General features: G+C 33.9%; 1 protein-coding gene across 1 annotated transcript in view; it reads right to left on the reverse strand.

The window, feature by feature from the left end:
* LOC147073105 (soluble guanylate cyclase 89Db-like) overlaps positions 1-12,971 on the reverse strand; it is a 127,158-nt gene that overhangs the window by 22,820 nt on the left and 91,367 nt on the right. The window contains exons 4-7 of the mRNA XM_085945323.1: positions 11,508-11,629; positions 10,142-10,335; positions 9,577-9,710; positions 1,284-1,421 (exon numbers count right to left, since the gene is read on the reverse strand). Coding sequence (XP_085801449.1) covers positions 1,284-1,421; positions 9,577-9,710; positions 10,142-10,335; positions 11,508-11,629 — 588 coding nt within the window. The remainder of the gene's footprint in view (positions 1-1,283; positions 1,422-9,576; positions 9,711-10,141; positions 10,336-11,507; positions 11,630-12,971) is intronic.

The following is a 12,971-nucleotide window of genomic DNA, read 5'->3' on the forward strand; positions in this document are numbered from 1 at the left end:
TGAATCATGGCCCCCACAAGGGGGGGGGGCGGCTAACAGGGCTCTAGCCTGGGGGCCCGGGCTTAAGGGGGGCTCGGCGTGGCAGATCCACCAGCCAAGTGAAATAAACACCAAATCACAAAATTGCACAAATAGTAAAAAAATGCCGTTCTGCGATGCAATTTTTGACTATTGTCGATATTCGACAAGTCCATAATTTTATTGTGCATAAGCATCACAACATAAAAGTGGATGTATTAAAAATACAAAAAATCCCTAAAAATACCCTTATTTGACCTCGAACACCATTTGGAATATATGTAACTGCAGATCGTCACACTGCTTTTAACCTTAGCGATAGGTAGTGGGGCCCTCCAAAGATCCTAGCCCGGGGGCCCGCTTCGGGATATGGGGACCATGGTCTGAATGTATCATTAATTTATTGCTCCCTCGCTTTAGACTATTTTTCCTGATGGAAATATTTTTTGCATACAAATATGTAGGAAATATCTTAATTAAAAATAAAATAACCATTATTCTCAATTTTATGATGCGGGGTACAAAATGAGCTATATACTGTACCTCATACCTAATAAAGGACCGGCTGATAAATTCGCATCTGGAAATTGAGTAGAGGGAGTTTTTTAAAGTAATTTATTGCGAACCATACTCTTGCTTTTTCGTACAAGGTGGTTCATAAAGATAATTAGTAATGAATTGAGTTGACCGTGTGTCCCTAATAACTATCTTAGAAATCGGGAGCATCATTTTGTTTGTATTCCCAAGGTGCAGAACTAAACTGCCATTGGTGATGCCAATTGGGAGGGCAATAACCAAATCGCTTCAGATATTGACATATTCCACCGACATGAGAATGAGTATTATAGGTGGGAGTTGTTTTATAAATTCTTAAAATAGGGCTTAGCTAATTTTAATACTGCATCTATATCTTCATTTTTATGCTGTTTTAATAGAATTTCTTTGTTTTTATGTCATGTTGTGAACGTCTTAAATTTATAATTTGTAAAGTTGGCTATATGTAAATAAATATTTTTTTAATTTGAAATTAAGTTCTTTACTTATTCAAATTTTTGTATGAAGTAAACGGGTAGAAAATTTCCAAAACTAATTCCAAAAATCAGGCGTAATGTTCTTACAAATGAATTTGAAATGCCTGATAATATCATCCCCTAAATTAATCATACTTCTTAATAACCATTGTGTCAGCTCTATTTTTATGCAAGAAGGTTTAAACATGTTTACACCATTCTATAGATAAATACATAATAATATTATAATCGTACCTTTTCGCCAGCGGCTATCACTCGCATGTCCTTGTCCACGATGATGCCGAAAGGAAACAGCTGTAGAAGAAGAGCTGCGGGGACATTGGGAAGACCAGCGTCCTCACCCCTAGTGGCCCGTTCATCAACAGACCTCATCTACAATCAAGAAAGCGTTTTTCAATTAACTTTATCGGAAGCTTTTTCATATTTAGAAAATGCACTTCCAGAGAAATGTCTTTTTCACCCTATTAATAATAAAATAAAAGTCAAAAAACACTGTCTTATTTTGTTCCAAAATAGCATGTTACTTAAGTACGAGAAAATGAAAATTCTTTATCTCTCGTTTGAGTGTTTTTCTTAAAGTGATTAATATAAGAACACTTATCTTTATGTTGCATTAGTGATTAGTAAGACATGTAATATCGGATAACCATTAACCATAAAATGTTTATCATTCAGAAAATTCAGATATTGCGAAAATTATAATTGCAGTAAACTATTTACTGAATTTGACATAATTGGACACTACGAGAAATGGATATTAAGGAATTTGTAATTGCGGTCAGTTATTTAATATCGCCGATCAATATGCTGACACGGATTGAGTTGTTTATCCCCATATATCATTTTTAAAAGACCGCATTATTAATAGGATGACCCAATATACTATATAATACACGGTACCAATTAATCAAAAGGATAAGGATGTGAATGCGTTGTTATTTTGTTATTATTTATTGATGTACATAGCGACAATATAATAATGTTCTACGAAATAATTATATTGACAAATTTGGTTTCAATACTCATTTGTAAACAAAATGTTGTGATAATTGTTTTCATTGTACAATAGAAAACGTTGCCTGGTATGTCATATAAATCACTTTGATGGCTTCCGGTTGTAAATTTTATCGCTCTTAATTGATTCCCTATAGGCTATAAAATAACAAGGCTTTATAGGAAATGAACTCGACGGAAATACAATGTTTTTTTTTTTTAGAATTATTAATAACCATGTCCTTGCTTATCGTAGTATATTCTTGGGTTTTCACCGTGTCTCCTTCTTTACTCGACGTTTCGGGCTCGTTGCAGAGGCCATTATCAAGAGATATGTTTTATGATGAAATGTAGTGTATGTATGTGAATGTAAACGTTGCTCTAAGAATGTCAAAATGAATCCGATTATCTAAGAGCAAACGTTGCTCAGAGTAATCTGTCAATCATTGCGACCGGGGATACTGGCTCGAATATTAGATTTTGCTGATAGTGCCGGAAGCCATGACGTTTTTAACCGTAATCCATCATCTCTATTGATATTTTCAGGGTTTCTGTGGATTTCAATGGCCTCCTTTACCAATCGTGCGAAATATCCTTTATTCCGACCCAATATCTTGGTCTCAAAGTCAAATTTGTGCCCTGTATCCATCGAGTGCTCGGCAATTGCCGACATCGTGTAATGTTTAAGTCGGTATGCTCTCTCGTGTTCACTCACACGCTTCTTTACCGTTCTAGAAGTCTGGCCTATATACTTTTTTGGGCATCCACGACAGCTTAGCTGGTATACACCTGCCGAGTCCAAAGGTTGTGAGTCCTTTACTGGTCTTAACATATTACATATGTCCTTGCTTTTTCGTACAAGGTGGTTGTTAGTAATTTTGAACAATCACAAACACCCAGGCTTTGAGAAAAACACATAAATGTTTTTGTCATGACCGGGAATCGAACCCAGGAACTCTCGGGTGGAAGGCGAGCGCCTTACCAACTGCACCACGAGAGCCGCCTGAAATACAATGTTTGTCTCAATCTCTTGCAAGCTGAACATACGGCTGATATATTAATACGAATATTTGTCTATAAATATTTACTAACGGTAGGATGTCAGGACGACAGAATAACTGGACATCTTGGCGCCGACAGATGAATGAAATACATAAAGAAATAAACGTGGAAATAGACGCTCTACTAAATACCATAGCCATCAAAGAGTGCGTTTCTATTACCTGTGAGTCTATTCTATACTTATCGAACACTAAAGTGATAAATAGTATCAAACTTAGGGTAGGTTTGTATCAAAATATTAGCACTTATTGTAACAATTACACGAAGTTGGTTTTTATTGTTGCAATAAGTGCTATATTTTAACAGCACCTATCTTACTGCTGTTAAAATAAAGCATTTATTGCAACAATAAAAACCAACTTCGTGTAATTGTTACAATAAGTGCTAATATTTTAATACAAAACTACCCTAAGTTTGATAATATTTATCACTTTATCACTTTAGCGGTCGATAAGTATAGAATAGACCCACTGGTGTCCTTATGAGGTATCCTACAAGCTTATTTTAAAGCGCGTCTAGAATAAATTTCTTCGACGTCTTTATTTTAAGACATTTAACTATTTTCCATTAAATAATTCGTCAAACGATTATTTTCCGACTGCCTTTTTACAGGGTATGCTTATTGTTTACTCTCTTGAATTTTGTAGGTCACTTCTGCTGTTGAGAAATATTTTCCTGTTATCGTACTGTGAGAAGGTTTCTAATCCTGGCGTCATATAGAATTTGAATTTACATGCGCCTGTCAATTAACTACGTGGTCGCAGCCATGATATTAATATATTCTGGGTCGGAACTGTTTCCTATCAAGCACATCAGGAACCATTAGCGAGGGGTGCAGGACTAGTAAACGCGTTCCCCAAAGGCATAGACATTTTCAGTGATGTGGTGTGTATTTTTTTTTCAAATTTTATTTTACTGTATAAAATATAAATCACATGTTATGAAGTCGTGAATTTTGATTTGTTATGTGCACAATGTTTTGTTTTATTAAATAAATAAATATGGCGGGAAGTGTAAGACGAGGTGACAGACCCAGGGACGTGACATGACCTTGTGGTTGCCCTATGCTGCGATGTCTATTCTTGCATAATCTTGCCACCTTGGGGCGGCTGGTTATATGAAAGTATGGTGAAGCAGGCTGGTATGGTGAAAAAGTATGGTGAGGCGGGCTCCTAATCAAGTTGCAGCAAAATTTTCACGTTAACATTATATTATATGGGTACGTTATAATGAACAAAGTAAATCCTCCGTGATGCCCCGCATTTTTTTTTATCGCGTCGCTATTTCTCGTAAGCTGTCTGCTATTGTTGGCCTGCTTCATTCAGTTATATGAGAAAGCCGATTTCTTACCCTTCTTTTTATTTAATACCTCTATGCTTGCCACATTAGCGTGAGGTTAGATAAAATTTTCCACGAAATAAAACATTTTCGTAACGGCGCCAATGGGAGAAAAGCCTAATCCAGACGAAGAATATCGGAATTGAGTCGGAGTGTCGGCAAAAAATACAAGGTATGATATACAACGTACAGTCGAGAATGGTGTTCATGTATTATAATTTCATTCGCCCTGTCTAATACCTGCGCACTATATGAAATCGCATGTGCGCATGTCCAAGGTTAGAGTATTATATTGCTTCACTATTTATTATGCCTACATGACGAGCGTAGCTAATGGACCGCTAGTGGAAGAGAAATGTGTGTTTTGGACAGCCTACAAACCACCAGAAAATGTTGAAATATCATTTAAGGATACTTTCCTTTTACAAATTTATCGTAAAATAATCTACGTTTCGGCAGGTTTTTCTCATTTTTTTTTTATATCGCAAGATTATAATCAGAACGCATCAAATATCGATTTTCATTCTCGCCTTACAAACTGTGATACAAGTTATACTTTGTTATATAGCTAGGTAAATTCTCAGGGACGAGATAAAAAAAAAACACGTTACGCTATTAAACAGCCATAAAATGATATTATTTTTTGAAACCTCTTATGGCAACATTTAGTTGATAATAGTGAACATTATAATTCAAATATGGTTGCTAAGCAATTAAACAATACAATTTAATAGAGTGCATAGATACTGAATAGTATAAGTAGTGTTTCAGTAATAATTAATTGTAGTAAACACATCATTCTTTTGTAATTAGCAATGAACCAATAAATGCGTGACTCAATATAAATATATTTAACCACGTAGGACGTCGGTCAATCAGACATGGGACCAATCTCAAGAAATAAAAACTAGAATTGTGATTACAAGAAGTGTTTATCTTAAAATGAGATGTCTCCTTAGCAATCGAGACGTCAAATTAGACCTGAGACTGCGTATGTCCATGGGTGAACTTTGGCAAGCACTCTATGTGGGTATCCTATGCCAGATATGGATATGTATATAGAGAAGGGGCCAATGTATGTCCTGATGTCACAACAGAAGGCTATGTAAGAATCGTTTGTAAAACAATTATTTATTAATTTAAGAAAAAAATATAATATTAATAGTTCATGACGTTCACAATACGACATGTAGAATGAAAAGAACAGATAAATCAAGTTGTAGAAAAATAGCGAAAAAATAATCTTAAAAAAAATAATTACAAGATAAAAATTTATATAAATACAACGTTTTTAAATTTTCTGTTGAATCATATAAACTTGAATTGACTAGCTTAAACGATCAAAAAAATTTGTACTTGATCGAAATAATACTTAAATGTCATTTTGACATGTCATATTGATTTACATAGTAACGCGCGTATATATTATTTAATAATTTAGTTGCTAGGACCCCCTAGCAACCAATAATGGTGTCGAAATAACTTTTCATACAAAACAGAATTAACTGAAAATGAATTCAATTCTACTTAAAGATGGCTAAAAGTATTTAAAAAATGCATTGGCATCGTGTTATGATATATTCTAAAAGTTTCAAATGTCTAGCTAGATGGAAAGTTAGTTTAAAATCGATTGCAAGATTTGTACCGGACAAGGAACCACCGGACAAATAAGAATACGAGCTAAGAAAAACGTTGTAAAATAGCAATGAACGCCAATTTTCTAAACAAAAATAAATTTAGATAAAAAATCAAATTAAGCGATATAGTAGAATTTAATAAAACAAAATACATAGCGCATGATTAAAAATGTCTACGTCTCTAGGTAGTATATTGACCAGCCGCATAGCATTTACTATTGGTGCCTGATAAGCCTGACACGAGGAAATAGTTTTCATCCAAAAGAGGTCATGTCTACGACCACGCATGTAATTGACGGGTTCAAGTAAATTCAAATTTTACACAATTTCAGCATTTGAAGCTCTGCCACGTGAGGTCGAGCAGAAGTTACTGATGAGCTTCAAGAAAATGAAAGAAGAGCATGCCTTGAAGAAAGCTAACGGGAAAATACTCGTATGAGAAATTGTCAAAAAGAAAATAGTTCATTGAAATAAAGATGCAGTTTACGATCGACTTGAATCGTTCTTTTGCAAGATTATTTAGTTAAATCAATAAATATATGTATTGATGAAGCACGGAACCATAATTTTTAATTTATTGCATACAGGCGGCACATTATAAAGGGCGGCGACTGAAGGGACTAATACAAATATCACGTGAGACCTATGCCTTCAATGGAACCCATCGCACATGGGTATTGAGGGCAATGAAAGGGCGGATGATCTGGCAAAGATGGACAATCAAGGATGCCATATCAGTGAGTACCAGAAAACCTGGACTGGAATGAAGCCATAAAGAAAATGTGCCAAAGCATTTGGATAGATTTTCACCACAGGGCACCTCTAGAAAAGGAGAAATGAAGTAAGTCCATTCTATTCTACCATCCCACGTTTGGTGCCCTGGTTTGTAGAGTCTCTTTTGAAGAGAAATGAGCTTAAGCTGATACTGATGTTAAGTACAGGACACACATTGGGTAAAAGATTTGATGTTCTTATGGGAAGAAGCGATTCGCAGCTCTGCAATGAATGTGATGTTTTAAAAGACATTGAACATAATATAGCGGTACGATGCCCTAAATATGGACGACACAGAGCACAGCTGCGAATTGCAGATACCTTTGAAAATGTCGACGAATTGAAAGGTGTTCTGAAGTTCTTTAACAGAATTGGAGTGAGGGCCTTATCGGCGGATCCTCTTCTAGATGAGAAGAGGAGATATGACAGCGAGTCGCAGTCAAATCCACGGTAAAATCATAACAAAAAAAATACAAATATCACAACTTGTAAGAACACTGGGGGTTTCTAAAAAACAGAAGACGCGGTTGCTTCATTAGAAAGTATCGACATCTTAGTTTAAATGATTAATGTATTGTAATACATATTATTGTATTGACAGTTTATCACACGGGCAAATTCACAAGAGTGCCTCTAAACGGGTTTCGTGGAAATGATCGAATTATTCTCAACAGATGTATGTCAATTTAAAGATTTTTGGTATGTTTATGTGTTTAAGATGGCTGAAAATAAAAAAAATAAATATGTAAGTACTATGTACCTAACGATTTTGCAGATAGTTTGAAACTAAAAATGAAAAGGAACGGCATCCCAAGTCTACTTAACGGCCCACATGCTCAGCGTACGTCAAAATCGAGCATTTATGCTATTTTCAAAGCATGATCCTGGACATTCCTTAAACGTTGTAGATAATAATATATTTACATAATTTTGAAGCCTTATTATCCTTTATATTTATTTTAAACATTTGATGACTGCATAAAGTATTTTTAATACATAAAATAGTATTCTTTTAAACCTCTCGCTCTAATGTTTTAGAATATAGTCATATTTCAGTACATAACTATGCAGTGGTGTTAAGATTTTTTATAATTATTAATTTTTAAAAGCATTTATAAAACCATTAGTAAAATTTACGCCGACATTATTATAGTGAAATATTTACAATAAAAAATATATTGATAATCTCTGTGATCCCAAATTTGACAAGAATTAGGCATTTTATTATTCAAAAAATGGGCAAGATTTACACATTTAAAGATACTTTTAAAGGTACTGATTATAAGCTATGTCTTTCACCATTCAAATATGATAAACAGTCTACGAATAATGTTTGCTTTATAATAATTATTGACCTAAGAATAAGGTAGTATTTTTTTGAAATACACCATTTCTATTGGCATTTCCCAATGGCTAAGCTACAACATACGGCCGTAGCCATAAATTGACAAACGATAAATGAAGTAGGGAGTAAGATCATGTTAACGCGCGTGTTTGAACATGAGGTTTAAAAGAATACTAATTTATGTAATAAAAATACTTTATGCAGTCATCAAATGTTTAAAATAAATATAAAGGATAATAAGGCTTCAAAATTATGTAAATAGATTATCTACAACGTTTAAGGAATGTCCAGGATCATGCTTTGAAAATAGCATAAAAGCTCCATTTTGACGTACGCTGAGAATGTCCCCCCTTAAGGGCGGCACTTTGTCCAGGGACGTCGCTGTCTCGATCGCCGGGTTCACGGTTTTCTGCGTAGTCATCGAGTCTAATTACATATTAAGTCAATCCGATGCATTTTACTATTAGCATTTTTTGTTGTATATATTTTCGGTAAGTAACTCTAGATAACCAAATAATATATTCAGCAAATCAATTTAGAGATGAGTCATGCGTCAGCATATTATATCCACGAAGTACGTCAGCATATTCCATCAACATCGATCATTCACGGATTTCTTTTTAAAATTGCATTCTTTATTTTACTTATGTATGAGTGTGCCCTTATATTGTATTTGTTCATTAACATATTCATATAACAAAAAAATTAACACACTGATTTTTATAAAATACATAACAATATCAAGCGCTCCGGTTCGTAAAATTTTCCATTTCGATGGCTGCTTTAGTTAGTAGAAGAAGAACGTCTCGCTCAAGAATCTCATATACTGGTGTGATCTCAACACTGCATCCCATGGCCCCCACATCCTGAAGCGGGCCCCCAGGATAGGATCTTTGACGCCCCCCCCCTACCTATCGCTAAAGATAAAGGCAGTGAGACGCTCTACAGTAGCGTTTTCGAAATAGTGTACCCGGTAAAATTAATGTGTATTTTTAGTGTTTTTATGAATATTTTAGTTCATCTATGTATTTGAATTATGGGATTGTCGAGTATCGATACACAATTATTAAGAATTGTATCGTAAAACCACATAATTTTAAATATTACCTAACATTATTGAAGAAAAATAGCCGACATTTTTTTTCTATTCGAGAGAATTTGTGATGTATGTTTATATTACTTATCTGGTAGACTCGCCACGCCAAGCCCTACCTGAGCCCGGGTCTAGAGTTCTGTCAGCCCCCTCTTTGTGGGGGCCATGCTCCATCCTTATTTAGAGTAGAGACATATAGCGAAAATATTGCCGAAATCATTGACGATTTCTGATAACGTACCTATATGTTTCTGGTTTCATATTAGTACAGCTGGTAAAACTTACGTATTCTCTGTTGTCAAAGTTGAGCCTGTACGTCACAAGGACATGTTTGTTTTCTGCAGTTGGTAGCTGTTCCTCCAATATCTGTACCTCCAAGTCGAATCCATAGAGCTCCTTCGCAATCTCATAAAGCTGGCCTGCAAACAAATTATTTAATTATTTTTATTTGAAATCCAACGCATGTCCACACACGCAAACCTTACTATTAAATTAAAGGTAGTTTAGACGGTCCACATAGTTGAAATTTGCGCGCTTTGATTAAAACAACATTCAACGAGACCACGCGTCGCTACTTCCGATGAAACAATAAAAATATTCCAATAATCATAGCAAAAAGTTTCTGTTTTCATACGTTTTCCACCCACTTCGAAATATAAATAATTTTATACAAATGTTATTATGTTAATAGTTTTTATTTATTTAAGGGCAAATGTATGTGTATCTTGACTGAACAAAGTTCTAAAACGTTAATGGTATAGCTGAGGCAAATAATCTTAATACTTTATTGTAACATGCTATACCTCTATCGATAAGTTTGTAAATTAGTTTTTGCCAAGCAAATACTTGCCTTTGAAGTAGTTGGAAAATCCCTCTCTGGCACTCCTGTACACCAAAACCGCTCCGTCATCGTCCACCCCAGTGAGGTACATGGATGGACTCTTCATGCGAGGATATGTGAACCTCATGCGTTGGTGGATGTTGTCTACCGACTGGAGGAAGTCACAGAAGTAGCGCCCTGTTGCTTTGATCATTTCATCGTATCTATGGGAAAATGTAAACGGCCTAGTACCTTAATGGTGGTTTTCAAATAGTGGAAACTATATTAGACTATTTTGACCAAGTGCTGATAAAATTTAAAAAAAAAAGTCAGATCGGAAATGAAAAGTACAGTGGCACAATACTTCACCAATAGCAGTATTCATTAAAGCTACATAACCGTCATCCTTTCACACAAAAGCTATTGTCAAATTTCGTTCAAAAGCAAAATTGCGAGCTTTTTTAGCCCCTCTTGTTAAAAAAATATTCCATCTGAAACCGAAATCGAAAGGTTTTCGCCTAAAATAAATATCTGATGTTATTTGACTTTTATCGGATGATTTAGTAATTTTAGATGTAAGTAATTTTTTCAATTTCTCCTGTTCCTTAACGGCCCACATGCGCCACGTAGGTCAAAATGGAGCTTTTATGGTATTTTCAGAGCATAAGCCCGGAAATTCCTTAAAAGTTGTAGATAATCTATATAATTTTGAAACCTTATTATCCTTTATATTTATTTTAAACATTTGATGACTGCATAAAGTATTTTTATTACAAAAAATAGTATTCTTTTAAACCTCTCGATCAAATATTTAGAATATAGTCGTATTTCATTACATCCATGTGCAGTGGTGTTAAGATTTTTTAGGTTTATTAATTTTTAAGCGCATTTGTAAAATTGTTGTTAACATTATTTATAGTGAAATATTTACGATACATTTTTTTTATTTATAATCTCTGTGATCCCAAATTTGACAAGAATTAATCATTTTATTATTCAAAAAATGGGCATGATTAACGCATTTGAAGATAATTCTAATGATACTGGTTATAAGCTATGTCTTTGACCATTAAAATGTGATAAAACATCCTACGAATATAGATTGTTTTATAATAATTATTGACCTAAGAATAAGGTAATATTTTTTTAAAAGATATCGCTGTTGTCAATTGTAACTACTTTCGCATAACAGCTGTAAATGAATGTCTAGGTATTTCAATACTAAATTTTGCCGTTAATTTAAATTAGAGTATTTTGACAGAAGAAAGAAAACCATATTTTTAACGTATTGAAATTGGTTTTCGTGGCAACCAGGTCAGGCGGGCCGATATAGGTGGTGCATATTATATTAAAACTTAATTATTGGAGACTTTGGAGTAAATACAAGTAAACCTACCCAATGTTGCTGAAATATCTGACAAAGCACCGGCCAAAGAAGTCCATAAACTTGTCCACTGATGATGAAGTGGTTTTAGCAAGTGCTTCAGCAATCTTCGGCATCAGCTCATCAGGATATTGCTGAGGAAAAAATGAAAAAAACAATTTATTGATCATACATAATTTGAAAACACTCCTGAGAAAATATTATATAACCAATAGAAAAAATCTTTTTTGAAAAACACCCAGTAGAAATCGAACCTGCGTATCTCTGGATTCGCGCCCACAATGCTATAGGCATCGTATCTAATTGCGACAAATTTTAACTAATGGCTCTTACAAATACTCTCTGAAGCGCTTTCTAAATTGAGTTACTATTGGCTTTACTATTTATTTTTTATTTTTAAATCAATGTAGGTATTAATCACGGATCACTCCAAGATTTTTTGTTGTTACTTGAACTTGCTAATAATTTAATCAACTATTTTTTTGTTGAACGTATAATTCACAAGATTTAAGAATGCAACATTCTTTTTAATTAAAACATTTTATTATTACCTGCTTCTTACTGTACTATAATTAATTTGTGATTATTATGACAATTTAAGCTCATATTCCGTACGACATCGAACAAAAATATGTCTAATGGTATTTTCTAAACGAATAGAATTGTGTAAGGTATAACACTATGTAAATGACTCGGAAATAACCACATAAACATCAATCGATAATGATCTATTTTACCAAACCAAGTTTGCCAGAAAAGATTTATAGAATTTCCCACAAATAGATATAAATTTTCTTATAATATTATCAGATTAACCAGTCAAACACTACTTCACAATATCACCGGTACAGATAAACGAAAAATTAAAAAAAAATAATGTTAGTAAAAAAAAATGGATCGAACGAGAATTGGAAAAATTTTGACAGAAATGATGAAAATATTACAGTGTTAAATACAAAATCGATAAGCTTTATGGGAAAGTACGCAGAAACCGTAAGATTTTTCGTTTTCCCCGTTAGTTGGTTTTTTTGAAGATGAAATTTCCCTTACCCTCTATATTTGCCATCTATAATATAACATTATTGCGCCAAACTGATGAAATGGCAACATGTTGGAGAATATACCACTAAATTAATCCCTCTCCGGGGATTAGATTGTGGCCAAGTTCTTGACGGTCTTATAACAAGGAGTTGACTGCTAAGTACTTAAAGAAATATTGTTATTAAACATACATAATTTTGAAAACATTTCTGAGAAAATATATTATAACCAATAGATTTTTTTTAAAGTGGAATCGAACTTGCATCTCTCGGATTTCGCGCCCATTCATATACTACTATGCTATAGGCGTCATACTCAATTGCGACAAATTTTAACTAATGGCTCTTAATATTCTCTGAAGTGCTTTCCAAATTGAGTCACAATAATTGGCGATCGGTTTTCTCATAAGTGTTTTCAAAATTACGTATGTTCAAT

Source organism: Rhyacophila brunnea, unplaced genomic scaffold (genome assembly GCF_057557595.1).
Source record: "Rhyacophila brunnea isolate RB1 unplaced genomic scaffold, BYU_Rbru_1.0 scaffold_18, whole genome shotgun sequence".
Classification (NCBI taxonomy): domain Eukaryota; kingdom Metazoa; phylum Arthropoda; class Insecta; order Trichoptera; family Rhyacophilidae; genus Rhyacophila; species Rhyacophila brunnea.